The sequence below is a fragment of the Oncorhynchus gorbuscha genome, linkage group LG16, assembly GCF_021184085.1.
Source record: "Oncorhynchus gorbuscha isolate QuinsamMale2020 ecotype Even-year linkage group LG16, OgorEven_v1.0, whole genome shotgun sequence".
Classification (NCBI taxonomy): Eukaryota; Metazoa; Chordata; class Actinopteri; order Salmoniformes; family Salmonidae; genus Oncorhynchus; species Oncorhynchus gorbuscha.
The window spans coordinates 59344754-59358871 of NC_060188.1; the positions used below are offsets into that span (position 1 = coordinate 59344754).

The 14118-nt window shown below is 45.6% G+C and overlaps 1 protein-coding gene across 5 annotated transcripts in view; it reads right to left on the bottom strand.

The window, feature by feature from the left end:
* Window positions 1–480: 480 nt before the first annotated feature.
* LOC124000837 (homeobox protein cut-like 1) overlaps window positions 481–14118 on the bottom strand; it is a 266011-nt gene continuing 252373 nt past the window's right edge. For all 5 annotated transcript variants that reach the window (XM_046307490.1, XM_046307488.1, XM_046307489.1 and 2 more), the window contains 4 exons: window positions 13205–13504; window positions 8392–8580; window positions 5983–6286; window positions 481–5800 (listed from right to left, as the gene is read on the bottom strand). In XM_046307490.1, coding sequence (XP_046163446.1) covers window positions 5353–5800; window positions 5983–6286; window positions 8392–8580; window positions 13205–13504 — 1241 coding nt within the window. In that variant the 3' untranslated portion in view covers window positions 481–5352. The remainder of the gene's footprint in view (window positions 5801–5982; window positions 6287–8391; window positions 8581–13204; window positions 13505–14118) is intronic.

A 14118-nucleotide genomic window follows, 5' to 3' on the forward strand; every position in this document is an offset into this window, starting at 1 on the left:
ATCAAGAAGCTGATTAAACAGCATGATCATTACACAGGTGCACCTTGTGCTGGGGACAATAAAAGGCCACGTTAAAATGTGCAGTTGTTGTCACACAACACAATGCCACAGATGTCTCAAGATTTGAGGGTGCGTGCAATTGGCATGCTGACTGCAAGTATGTCCACCAGTGCTGTTGCAAGAGGATGTTAATTTGTCTACCATAAGCTGCCTCCAATGTTGTTTTAGAGAATTTGGCAGTGTGTCCAAATGGCCTCACAACAGCAGACCACGTGTAACCACGCCAGCCAACTAACTCCACATTCGTCTTCTTCACCTGCGTGATCGCCTGAGGGGGAGGTGGGGGTGTTGAGAACAAGTTTGGTCTGTAATAAAGCCCTTTTGTGGGGAAAATCTCATTCTGATTGGCTGGGCCTGGCTCCCCAGTGGGTGGGCCTATGCCCTCCAAGGCCCACCCATGGCTGCACCCATGCCCAGTAATGAAATCTATAGATTAGGAACAAATGTATTTATTTAAATTGACTGATTTCCTTATATGAACTGTACCTCAGTATAATCTTTGAAATTGTTGCATGTTGCGTTTATATTTTTGTTCAGTATACATGCAATGTTTCCAAAATGACTGACAGCAGAACATGATTTGGGGAGAAAAGTGAGAGAACTCCTGTTCAAATCTTCAATTAGTGTCAAATGAGAAACAGATAAAGGAAAACAAATCCACACAAATTCAACTCCCAATCAAAAAGCACTGCCTGTCAAGTATGTTTCCTGTCCTAACCGGGTAATAGCTGGGAACAGTTTACACCATGACAGCACAACTTGACATGTTAGTAATAGTATCAAAGTGAAATCTCTCTGATCAACTCCATTTCATTAGTGCCTCTACCAGACACTCAAGCCTGCATCGTTCTTAATGAGGGCCATACCCACTATCTGCGTGGGGGGCTTTTGATTGTGGACCTCTTACTAAATCTGTGGCCTACAAGAGTCTGCCTTGGCATCACCTCTGGAGGAGCCCAGGACTGTAGACAGTCACCGAACTGGCCCCCTTTTGTTCAACAGCAGTGAAGTATTTCCAGACAAAACAACTTTGCTACAGATGTCAACAGCTGCGTTGAAGCAGCATGTGGGAGACCAATCAAAATGATTGCTTGCTTCCATGTGGTGCCTGCACAAGACTTGGAGACCAGTGATGAAAAGTCTCATGAGAACGACGATGGGATGGGCGCAAGACTCCAGTCCAAGAGCCAGCTTACTGCATTCGTTTATGAGCAATCCTGAAAAGAATATCAACACTTTGGTCTGGATCACTTTAAGGCAAAGGCAATCCTATGAAAATATAGACTGAAGGAAAAGCCGTGCAGACGGTTAAGTGCTAAGATTTCTCTTTAATAGTGCTAAAAGATCAATACCTTTTTTGAAAGGTAACGTTTTTGGGTGTGATCAATTTAAGCTTTACGTGTCAAAAGCCATTATATATAAATACCATTATGTTTTGCTTAAACTTGTCGATGTACTTGTGCTTTTATCAAAAGATCAACACTCCTTGATTTTTTTGTTCGTGTTCAATCGATCACATTTTTTCAATGAAATTCAGTAGAAAAGTGTAACCAGCTGATAGGGACTGCTGTGGCTTAGCCAGACTGGCAGTGTGTCACTTGAAGAGAGCGTGGTTTGGAACCATGCAGGACACAGGGCTTTTGAACAGTGTGCTAACATCACTCCCCTCCAGAGGTGATCCAATCACCACCAGCTTCGCTGTAGGAGGGGCAGCTAAGCAGTAGCCATTCAGGACCCAAATGCTCACAATTTTAAAAAGTATCCAATAATCTCTCTTTAAAGACTAAACTTATTGTAAAGTCAGAACGGCATAAAAAATATTCATGAGCATGCAATTAAATCTTTTAAGGTAAAGTTGCCTTCCCCCCCTTTTAAAGAGGTTTTTGGTCAGTAGTGCTTGTGCTTTACACAGCTGTTTGTGTTACTGTTAGTATAAAAATGTCATTTGATCAGTTTTTTTTGTCTGAAGGAACTAAACCTATATTTAGCAAATAATAATTGAGGAAATATTAATCTTCTAAATAGTAGGTGTACGTAGTACAAAGAGCGTCACAAAATGTAGCCAGTGCATCCCAGTTTATAGTCCAATAAACAGGAAACGCCAAAGTCACACTCTTGCTGGATCTAAGCACATATATAGTGATGTGATCACTGCTTATTTTAGATCAAATCTACCTCACTTCATTCATCTCAAACAAAGCTGGGAAATCTCCAAAGATAAGTGTCAGATTCAGAGGTGATGCCAAAGTACAGCGGTTCCAGACCTTCAGATGCTACTGGTTCTTGAGCCCAACCACAACTTCGGTCCTGTGCTGGGTTCAGTAATACACGGAAAATGTACAAAAGAGAATATAAGTCAACCTGATTTCAATCATGCTTGTTGAAATGAAAGAGGAAAATAGAAATGCACAGACGCATCAAACCATGAACGGTGAATGCACCATAATGCTATAGACGACGTTGTCGGGTTGCTCTCCCATTTCAGCTCAAACAACATAAATGACACTGTCAAAACGTCTTCAAAGATCACTAAATATACATGTATGACAACTAAATCTCGTACGTATAACCCAATACTGCCGGCAGTCTATCAGTCAAAAAAAATATTATATGACCCCTTATAGTCCCTTCCATACAATAATAACAACAATAATGAACAGAAATCAAATAAGACATTAAAATGTAAAATACAGCACCTATAAATAAGCATAACAAAAACATGAAACAAAAAAACTTTGTTGAAGTGATCTACTGCTTGTCTTTAATATGGCAATAAAGGGGACCTACTGTATTTGTGAGTCTGCTATGCCGTAAGCCGTATCATTTAGAAAACAGCTTAGAAGAAACAAAGGGTGGCAGTTGTGCACTCTACGTGTGTGCAGGTATATACAAATCAAAGCCACACAGACTTATAAAACACACACACACACACACACACTCAAGGGTGTGTATGGCAGAGCAGGGAAGCTAGTCCTCGCTCACACCCTCACACCCCCTTCTTACGGTACGTGGATACAAAAATCACACACGCCTACTTGTGTACACGTACGTGTGTGCTCTCACACACTCAAACACACAGGGAGAGGCAGTGGGCGGGCAGGCACTGTGAGCTTGTGGCATAGGAGGAGGAAAGGGGGAAAAGGGAAGAGGTTGCGATGTGTGCGGGCGGGGGGTCTAATGTTCTACCATATCTGGGGAAGGGAGGGTGGGTTGAGGGTTAAGTATAAAACTAATGTCTTTGTTTTCTTCCATTGACCCGTGTCAAGTGATCTTAACCTCTGAGATATATTCACATGGGGCAGGCCAAGAGTTACAGCTGAAAGTAAGAGGACTTGTTGTGACCAGTGGAGAATGGAGATGCTACGTAACAGTCATGAATTGATCATAAAACTGGTCATACTATAAGGAGTGAGCGCATCAAGATTGGTGGGAGAATCAGCTTGACTTTGAAAGAGAACCAACTTGGATAGGGCTTTGTCACATCGACATTCTACTTTGGATATAACTGTTGGTGTTGGTTATTCAATTAGTAAAAATTTACCTTGAAATATCTCTACTAAGCCTTGGCACTGTTTCGTACATTTGACCTCTTGACCTCTGCGCAACACAACATGGCAGCCCGTGGAGAATATATGTCAAAGGGTTTTAAAGGAGGGACGTGTGACTGGTTGACCATGACCAGGTCAGTCTTGTAGCTCTGTATGGGAACACACAAGCAGAGGAGAGTCCATCTCCTCCTCAGACTTGTAGTGCACCGCATGTGAGGACCGACACGCAACAGCTGGGGTTTCTCGTCTTTCTTTTCTGTCTTTTTACAATGTACAAATATACACACAACCGTAGGTAAAGAGTTGAGAGCAAAAGAGCCAGATGCTTGGAATATACAGTAAAGTGAGCTGTGCATCTCCTGGCTTTTTCACCCAATGAAACGCAAGCCTCCCCATCCGAGGGCCAGGCTGTGAAGTGCAGCGGCCGTCGGCTCTACTGTACACCCTGGTTCTGAGGTCTTAATAGTGTGGTTTTTGTGGTTAAAATAGGCTAAAAAGCAAGTTTGCAACTTTTTTTCTTTTTTTTTAATATCTAGACTGAAATAGTTTTTTTTCTCCATGAACTTGTATACAACTTTTTTGTTTATTTTCTTTTTTTCTCAAACCTGATTTTGGCCTAAAATGGAGTGTATTAAACAAACGCTCCCGGTGCCACCAAAATGGCGTCCCCCGGAAGTCAGTTAAAGCTATGAAAGAAATGTACACTACTTATCAAAGAGCTTCCAGATCACCCACGAGAAAGAACACAAAGTAAGCTACCACAAGATGTTTTTCTGATTTTTCCTTCTTCCTGACATGACCGTTGCATTTTATGTTGTACGTTGAAAAACTGTGAATTCAAGTGATACTTTTTTTTCAAAGTTCCAATCAACTGATGAGTATTTCACTTCAGATTTGACCCTTCCCAAATATTTAGGAATCTAAAATAGCATTGTTTAAAGTCGACCGACTGTGCAATCTCTTAGTGGCAACCAAATTGCTATAAAGTTTTTTTTCTTTCTCAGAGGAGAAAAATAATTTGATAAAAATGTTAATTATTTTCTCAATAGAGTGGATAGCATATTAAGAGTTCCAGTGCCATTACATGGCAGCTTTTGGGGCACAGAAAGGAACATTGCTTGGGAAAGGGTCCTCCTCTCCTGCAGACTAATTTTCTAAATGCTTGGCTTTTCATTCTCTTTTTTTGTTTGACGATCCTATCAGAAAGCCAAAGAACTGCAATGGAGTTATGAGGAGAAAGACCCTCTTAGAAAACAGAAAAAGGGGAAAACATTGTAACAGTTAGTCTACTAGATGTGAAAACTCACTGAGCGAACAAGGTTAGAAAAACTTTGAGGTGGTGAATAAATCTCTCAAAGGGAAACACACACACACACACACACACACACACACACACGCACACGCACACAAATAAAACACATAATTGCTTCTCGTGACAGTTTCCTCCTGTGGAGTGACGCTCCTTTGTGAGTAGCGCAAGTCTTTCGTCTCCTCCGCACCTTTGGCCGGTGGTGATGGGGCCCTGTGGCCAGCAGGGCTGTTAAGTGCTTTATCTCCAAACAAAGCCAGGTTGTTGCTGTTGTTTTTCTTCTTGAAAAAAATCTATGAACCCTCTTTGATATGAAAAGTCGTAAAAGATGCCAGTTCCTCTCTGGCAGCACTGCTCCAGTCTTGGCCTTGGAACTGTGCAGTCAGGGCACTAGAAAAATAGTAACTCTCACTCTCCAGCAGCAGGGGTACCGTATCAGAACTCCCACTCGTGGGGCTCGTCTTTACCGGCAGCCTTCTCCAGGCGGTGGATGATATTATTGAGGTTGGCGGCTTTCTTCTTGCGCAGGCTGCTGTCGCGGGGGTTGCGGGCAGCAGTGGTGGTGGCAACAGACGCAGAGGAAACATGGGTGCTCTCGGGGAAGCTGAACAGGCTGTCCAGGGCGCCGCCCTTGTGGTGGCCGCTGGTACCTGCAGTGTTGCTGCCAGTGGCTGACGTGGTGCCGTCGTCTCTGTGGTCGGACCCCCCCTCACCTTCTGAGGCCGGGTGGTGCTCGTGGCCGGGGCGTGTGCCCTCCACTGTGCCATCTGACTCGGTACCGTCACAGCTGTCGCCCTCACTGGCCTTGCCCGCCCTGGTGGACGGAGAGCCGCCCTCACCTCGCTGGATCTCCTCGATGAAAAGCTCCCGTCGGATACGAGACCTGGAGGCCAGAGAGAAAGAGAGCAGAGGAACCCCAACATCCCTCAGTCAGACACAGACACATAGCTGGGAGTCTCTCACATCAACACAGAAAAAAGCAAGTATTTGGAATAAAATGAAAAACTATTTAGTTCCAGATCTGCATCCATTCCCAGCCTTCTCCCCCTGTTTCTTTACACCCACCTATAGTTGTGGAACCAGTTGATGACGGTGCTGGTTTTGAGATTGAGCTGTGAGGCCAGCTCCTCAATGGTCTTGGGCGAGGGGTAGGGCTTCTGCTGGTAGGCCCTCTTCAGGGCCTCCTTCTCCTCGGGGGCCAGCACCACACGGGCCTTCTTCAGGTGCTGCTGGGGAGGCTGCTGCTGGTGCAGGTGGTGGCCGAGGCCGTGCTGGGGGCTGCATCCCTGGCTGAAGTCTCCCCCTGACAGGCCACCACTGTCCGCCGTCTGGCTCTCGCTCACAGAGCTGTGGCGCCGCTTCATGTACGCTGGCGGGGAGAGATGGGAGGGCAAAAGGTTGAAAATATACGAGCCCTCTACAGAGAGAGATGGAAGGGTTAACTATAGTACGAGGATGCCATGTAAACTCCATGTATACTTGCCTGACAGGGCTTTGAATTCCACTTTAAATTCACACAAGCAACATGACAACATGATATCTATCCACAGCAACTGAAATACTACAGCATTCAACAAATGTGGATGTGATCTTTTATAAGGTTCACAGGTGTAGCTAAAGAGTCACAAAATCAAAGATAAACATTGCCACCAGGGGGCAGTATTACCATACACATGCTCAGGGACAGATTCCCCATCAGAAAGAACAATTGAAAGAGGAAATTGACTGTTCAACTCCTCTTGAGACCTGCTTGATACATTTAAACATGTTCACATGGCATGTGTGACATGGAAGTAACAGACAAGTCACATTATGGACCAAAATATAAAGATGATTTATGATACGTCTTCATATATATAGCAGCAACACTTAACAATCTAAACAAAAGGCTCCATGACTGTACATTTAATGCTAGCTTCAACATGCTAATGGTTAATGGCTAACCCGTTACCCTTTAACTTGAGATGTATGACGAGTTTACTTAAGTGTTGATAGGTCAGCCTCGTTTTTTTTTTTTTTTACTTCCAAATTGGTTATAGTGAAGAGAGGACTGGGTTTAGTGTTAAGCTTATCCAAGATAATCTGTTAAGGGGAAACAGAGCTTCCATTACGCCTTAATAACCATCCATATCAGCCGCTCTATCATTTGACCATACACTTTTAAGTGCTTTTAGACCTAACAAAAAGCACTATATAAAACACACATCATTATCATCATGCATACAGAGTGCAAAACCCCGTAGCCATAGCTGTGTTATGAGCAGAAGTCCCTGTCGCCTGGTCGGGGGTTTAGGCAGGGAAAAGAACATCCAGGCCGTAGTGTTAGCAGGCTAATGAGGAGTCTCCCTGCAGTTATCCTCCGTGCTTCGCTACGGTGATGCTACCCGAACACACTTCGCCAGACTGGGCTTTGACTCATAACCAGCCTAGCCCCAGCCCCAACGGAGGACCAATATATGCCACTTTTACCCCGGGAGAAGTGTTAATGGCCTAATCACTCCAAGAATGTTCACTTTGCTTATGGAGAAAGGGAGGGGGAGGAGTGGAGAGCGGGAAGGGGAGAAAAGGGTGCTCTGATGAGTGCATTGGACTTTGAATAAGCAGGCCCCGGAGAGACTGGGGCCCGTCATGTCTGATGAGAGCGTTGACGTCTCGTGCCCAGATTGATCTCGACAGCGTTGAGAAACACATATCCCCCACCCCTCCGACACACACACACACACACACACACACACACACACACACACACACACACACACACACACACACACACACACACACACACACACACACACACACACACACACACACACACACACACACACACACACACACACACACACACACACACACACACACACACACACACACACACACACGTCTCCACCCCCTTTTCTTTTTAACCAGGAGCACTGGGCATGTGCTGTTTGACTCGACAGCCCGGGGACACATCTGGGCTATTAGAGGAGGAAAAAGAGCAATCAGAAATGCCCCCCCCCATGCTCTTCTTCCTCTCTGTCCCTCCTACTTGTTCGCTAGCTCGTCCTCTCACTCCATCTCGTTCTCTCTTGCCATCTTGTTTTACTTTATTCTCTCTACTTCAAGCCCCACAGAGTGTTTAGGACGGTTGCCTGGCGGCCTTGAGGGATGGTACACTCCCAGGGAGGGGTACAGGGACAGATGTTGGTGGGTAAAAACATGGCCTATGGAGGTAGCTAGCTTGTAGCTACATCAGTGTTCTCTCTATCCTAGTCTCTGTCTTGAAAGCAAAGACATAGGACATGAAGGACAGACTCATGCCTAACTCTAAATCCCATCTAAGGACAACGTTTCACAAATTCTGAGTGCCAGGCGGGGAAAATGCCATACTGTCCCTTGGCTAGAACCATATGTGTAAAAGGATATGGGGCTAGGTTACAGAGGTGAGGTAGGGAGGGAGGTAAAAAGAAACAGAGAGATGGAGGAAAGGAGTACCTTTCTTCTCCATGCGTTTCATGTCCATGAGTTTCTCCACGTTGCGTGGGTCCTGGAGCCAGAGCTGCATGCGGACGAAGGGCTCGCGTCCTTTCAGGCTGAGCTTGTGCCAGGGTTTGGGTCTCGCCAGCAGGTCAGACACCGAGCCCTGAGTCAGACCCAGGATCGTTTCCCCAAACAGACGCTGACCTGGGGGGAAGGGGGATCAGAAAGAGAAAGAGAGGAGGAGGTTAGATTCACAACTCCGAGAAGGACAGAGAGGACTGTCACTAGAAGACAACTAGAATCAGTAGACCACATCGCCTGAAGTATGGATAGAGCAATATTTGTAAGAATAAGAATAATAATAATAATAATGATGATAATTAGGGCATGACCCAGTTAACAACAAGCATTCATGTGTCCAGTTGTTTTTCATTTCATAGATTTTTTGGTACTTTTACAACTTTTTGATATCCAATGGAAGTTACAGTCTTGTCCCATCGCTGCAACTTGAGAGGTGAGGTGAAGGTCGAGAGAGCCATGCGCTCTGCAAAACAAGATCCTGCCAAGCCGCACTGCTTCTTGACACACTGCGAGTTTAACCCAGAAGCCAGCTGCACCAATGTGTCGGAGGAAACACCGTACAACTGGCGACCGAAGTCAGCTTGCAGGCGTCCGACCCGCCACAAGAAGTCGCGAGAGTGCGATGGGACAAGGACAGCCCAGCTGGCCAAACACTCCCCTAACCCGAACGATGCTGTGCCAATTGTGCGCTGCTTCATGGGTCTCCCGGTCACAGCCGGCTGTGACACAGGCTGGGATCGAAAGCGGGTCTGTCGTGACACCTCAAGCCCTGCGATGCGGTGCCTTAGACCGCTGCGCCACTTGGGAGGCCCATGTGTTTTCTGGGGGTTAGGAGAATATTCCACTAATATCCCACCAAACACAAAATGTTCATTTATGTGTCCAAAGAAACATTTATTACACATCACGTCTTGTTACCTTTGCAGAGCCAATCAAGGCCTTGAGAACCACTGATCCATTCACAGCTCTTTGTCTGTTGGCGATGTTAGGGAAACTCACACACACAGTTCTTTTAACATAGTGTTTTCAACTTCCATATGTGACATACATGATTACAGTACTTATTATTCAACATGTCCTCACCAGGGATTTGAACTCACAACCTCTAGGTTCACGGTAGTCTGATCTTCCTGCTATGCCACCATGTCCGTATCATGTACAAGTTCATCTAACTCTTCTCATCATTGATTTAGCCCATTTCAACAACTGAAGGGCTTTCTATATCGTTTTTTAAAGGTTGGTGGGGTATATTAACCTGTTTTAATTACTCTCCTGAATCACTATGATCAATAAATAATTTCCTTGAGTGTACTTGTAACAGAGCTGAGAGTTATTTAAAAAAGCATTTACCCTATTGCTTACGCCTATCACGTCGTTAGGGGTTACTTCTGGACAGAGCCTAAATATACTGGCCCATCCTTTGTTGGCACAGTGGTTAGGGGTTCGATACAGACTAGGGGAGTCACCCTACTCTCACATTCTTTGCAATATATTTTAATGTCATATTGTATTCTGAGAACATTGCAACCACGTTCCATACTGAACAAAAATATAAATGCAGTCAATTTAAATAAATTCATTAGGCCCTAATCTATGGATTTCACATGACTGGGCAAGGGTGAAGCCATGGGTGGGTCTTGGAGGGCACAGGCCCACCCGCTGGGGAGCCAGGCCCACCAAATCAGAATTCGTTTTTGCCCACTAAAGAGCTATATGTGTTGTGTGACAAAACTGCACATTTAAAGTGGCCTTTTATTGTCCCCAGCACAAGGTGCACCTGTGTAAATATCATGCTGTTTAATCAGATTCTTGATATGCCACACCTGTCAGGTGGATGGATTATCTTGGCAAAGAAGAAAAACTCACTAACAGGGATGTAAACAAAATTTCTGGGACTTTTTATTTCAGCTCATGAAACATGGGACCAACACTTTACATGTTGAGTTTATATTTCTGTTCAGTGTAGATAAGTTCTGCTTGACTTTAAGGGAATTTGCTCCTAACTTTAACACCAAAACACGTTAAAAAGGTCTTCTTAAGGTTTTTGCTAACATAGCTAGAATGCTCCCCTAACTAACATAAAACTGGACACTCAAATATTAGGGTAACAATACGGGTAACATTACAGGTAACATTACAAAAATGTTATCTGGAAAGCTATTGTCAACATTCAACTCACCTTTTTTCATTTAGCTTGCTATTGGAATAAACTTGAATTCCACGCACGAACACGCATCAACATTACATGTCCTTTAAGTTTCTAAGGTACAGGGCAGGGCGGCATTGAAACCTTGCCATCAGAAGTTGGCAGCGTTTAGTCTGCTGCAACTGTGGCTGACTTCAATCAGAGAAGAGACAGTTTAAATAGTCTTTGACTTGCGTTTGAGTGCCTGAGTTGTTTTAAAGGCAATAAAAAAAGGTCTGGATTCACATAAATAAATAAAAAACAACAACCGAGGCCTCTCTCTCGGTTCGCAGCATAAACATTCACCACAGCAGAACCTCAGGTTCTTGAAAGGCTTCAAAGCTGGCGAGCTCTCACACAGAGCGCTGCGGAGCTACATTTCCCCACACTATGTCCCAGGGGACCCCTCAAACATGCCTTTGGCAGCGAGGAGGGAGGGTGGTGTTGCTCTTCACTGTGCTTCTCACAGTGTTTCATGCTGGGGAGCTGAGCGTTGGGGCAGCTGAACAAACGCAGGCAGGCAGCGTGGCGGTGAGAGAGAGAGGCAGAGATGTGAAGCGCTACTGAAAGGCGCTGGGATTTGGGGAGCAGCTCCTCTAAAGGGAAGAGAAGTGGATGAGTAGACAGCATAAGGCTGGGAGACAGAACAGGTGACGCCAGTCCCGCTGAGAGAATCTCTGGGGGTATGTGCGTGTGCGTGTTGTACGGAGATGGAAGGGCTGCTTCACAATTTCCTTCTCTCACTGACTCCGACAGGGCTTTGTTTTGCACCGAACACACACTCTCTTATAGTACACACACACACACACACACACACACACACACACACACACACACACACACACACACACACACACACACACACACACACACACACACACACACACACACACACACACACACACACACACACACACACACACACACACACACACACACACACACACACACACACACCTCAAGCCCTGTTCTTATTGCAATTGGATGCAGTGATGCACACAGCAGCCCTGTGGAGCTCAGCCTGTGTATGAAAGTAAAGTCAAGTACAAGGGTGAACTTGTTCATCTATTCTTAATGAACCATTAAGGTCTAAATCAAATCACACAATTCCAACGCCATAAATCAAAGGACCTAAGAAAATACATTATTGACCACCAGCTAATATAATGTGCCACTAAAAGAAGATTAGATTTGGGTACAAGCAGCAGGCGCAAACATGTTCATTGAGAGGCATCCTTTGTGCCCATATTTCCTAAAACGTGTGCGAAAACAAAAATCACAATGATTGGCCACATTTGCACGCACCACTTCGAGTCCTATAAAAAAAATCTGATTTGGCTGTGTGTCGGTGTGAATCTCAAAACATGTGAATTACAAAGCCAAGAAATCATGCTCCTAAATCACCCAACAGAGTGCCACACCAAAATGGATACCTATATTGTTGATTGCCTTACCGATATAAAGGAGTGAACTATATAAGGTAGAAGAGTGACTATACACATTACTATTTGTATTACCTTTAAATATTCAGGTGAGGAAGTGAAACAATTGCATTTTACATCAACCCTGCCAAGAGGGTGCAGTGCTACAGTAGTTGACAGACATGGGAGTTTGGCTGAAGGGAGCTGCTAAATGACACCATCCATCACTGGCCCTGGCCGCCTCACTGCCCTGACAGGGGAGAGGAGGAGGAGGTGAGCTGTGGCTAGGTCTAGGGAACAGATGGAGGGAGCTCTTCTCTGTGGGGCTAATTGAGAGGTCTGGGAACGAGGTGGAGCGCAGCCCTATGACAACCAGGCTTTGTCCCAATATTAATCTGGCTAGTATCATCTGATAGTATCGACCATACTGTAACTCAATGTTCAACAGATAAGTGACCCACGTTATCCAACTGGCTCAGAGGCTAGCCAGGAAACACTTAGTCTTTAAGCACGACCAGGACAGTGTGGAAACTGTGCTCTCTGTTCCTTTGCTGTGTGAGTTGATAGTTGGGCTGGTTCATTTTAGCTGAGGGAACGACTAACGAGCTAGCTGGCCAGCTTGAGGAACATGGCAACTGGTTTAATCCTGTCTGCCTTGGCAGCCCAGTATGACGCTGGTGGGGTAAAGAGCATTTCCCCCGATCTGGAGCGAAGATACTGCGTACAATGATGACACATGCACCGAACCCAGCACAAAATTATTAGTTTAATGTGTTGCAACTCTAATCTAAACAAATTATTATCAGTGGGAGGGGAGAAAAGCTTGTTAGGAGTTTGTGCTTCTTGTTGAGGAGTACACAGTAGCATTGGCACAATGTAACAATCGCTCCTCACCTCTCCACTGCGATAGCTCATGTGTGGTCACTGGGGAATGCTCTTGCACAAAATGGCTGCCGTGGCATCACCCAGGTGGGTGCTAGACACATTAGTAGCAGACGAGGTGAATAAGGTGGTTTGCGCAACTCGGGGGAGAAGGGGGGACTGAATGCTTTGTTGTGCTGATCAATTGGAAAAGAAGACTTGAAGAAGTGACTGTTGAAAGACAAGACCAGAGTGGTATGATAACGCCACTCCAACTCACCAAGGTTGTTGTCGGTCAGCACCTCCTTGACCTTCTTGGTGATGACATAGGTGTCCAGCTCTGGGGACATGGCCACCATCTCCTGGATGCTGAGACCTGAGTGGCCGGGGACGGGCAGTGGCGTGCCGGGCTGGGACTCAGAGGGCTCGCTGGGCTCCCTGGGGGGGACCTGGGATGATCCTCCTCCACATCCCCCTCCTCCTCCCCCCTGCTCCCCAAGGCTCTTCACGGACTCCTCAGCTGAGCTGAGGGGGGACTCCGGGGCCGGGCTGCAGCTGGCTGAGGTCTTTGGGGTGTTTTCTGTGGAGACATGAGAGAAAGAACCAACGGTCAGAGAGAGACAGGCAGTTAAAAACAACTACATTTTTTGGGGGACACTCAAAATGTGCACATTTCAATAGCAGCACAACAAACACAAAATGGTATATTCAAAATGTAAACCCTTTGGAGGGGGGACTCTCAATCTGCAATTGATTGAATTGGGAGCCAAGTTATTCTCTAATCACAAGCAACTCAGTACAATGAGGTTTTTACTGTATTTCTAACAACTACATTAGTGCCCCTACAACATTAGTACTCATTCTGTCTATCAGCTAGTCTCTAGCTAACTCTATGGGCTACATGTACTCTGCTCCAATGCTCCGTCAAACAAGCAGTCATTCCAGCATGCACACACAGAAAGAATGATTGGCGCTAACTTGTCGCTGTGATTCTGTCATCTCCACCAGCTCCCCCTCCCTCTACCCAATGGCTGTGTGATGGCCCATTGCACGGACAATCAACTCTCCCCATGAGACAGCAGTCTGTCAGATATGAACAGAGAGGGGGAGGAGAGAGAGAGAGAGAGAGAGAGAGAGAGAGAGAGAGAGAGAGAGAGAGAGAGAGAGAGAGAGAGAGAGAGAGAGAGGGGGAGG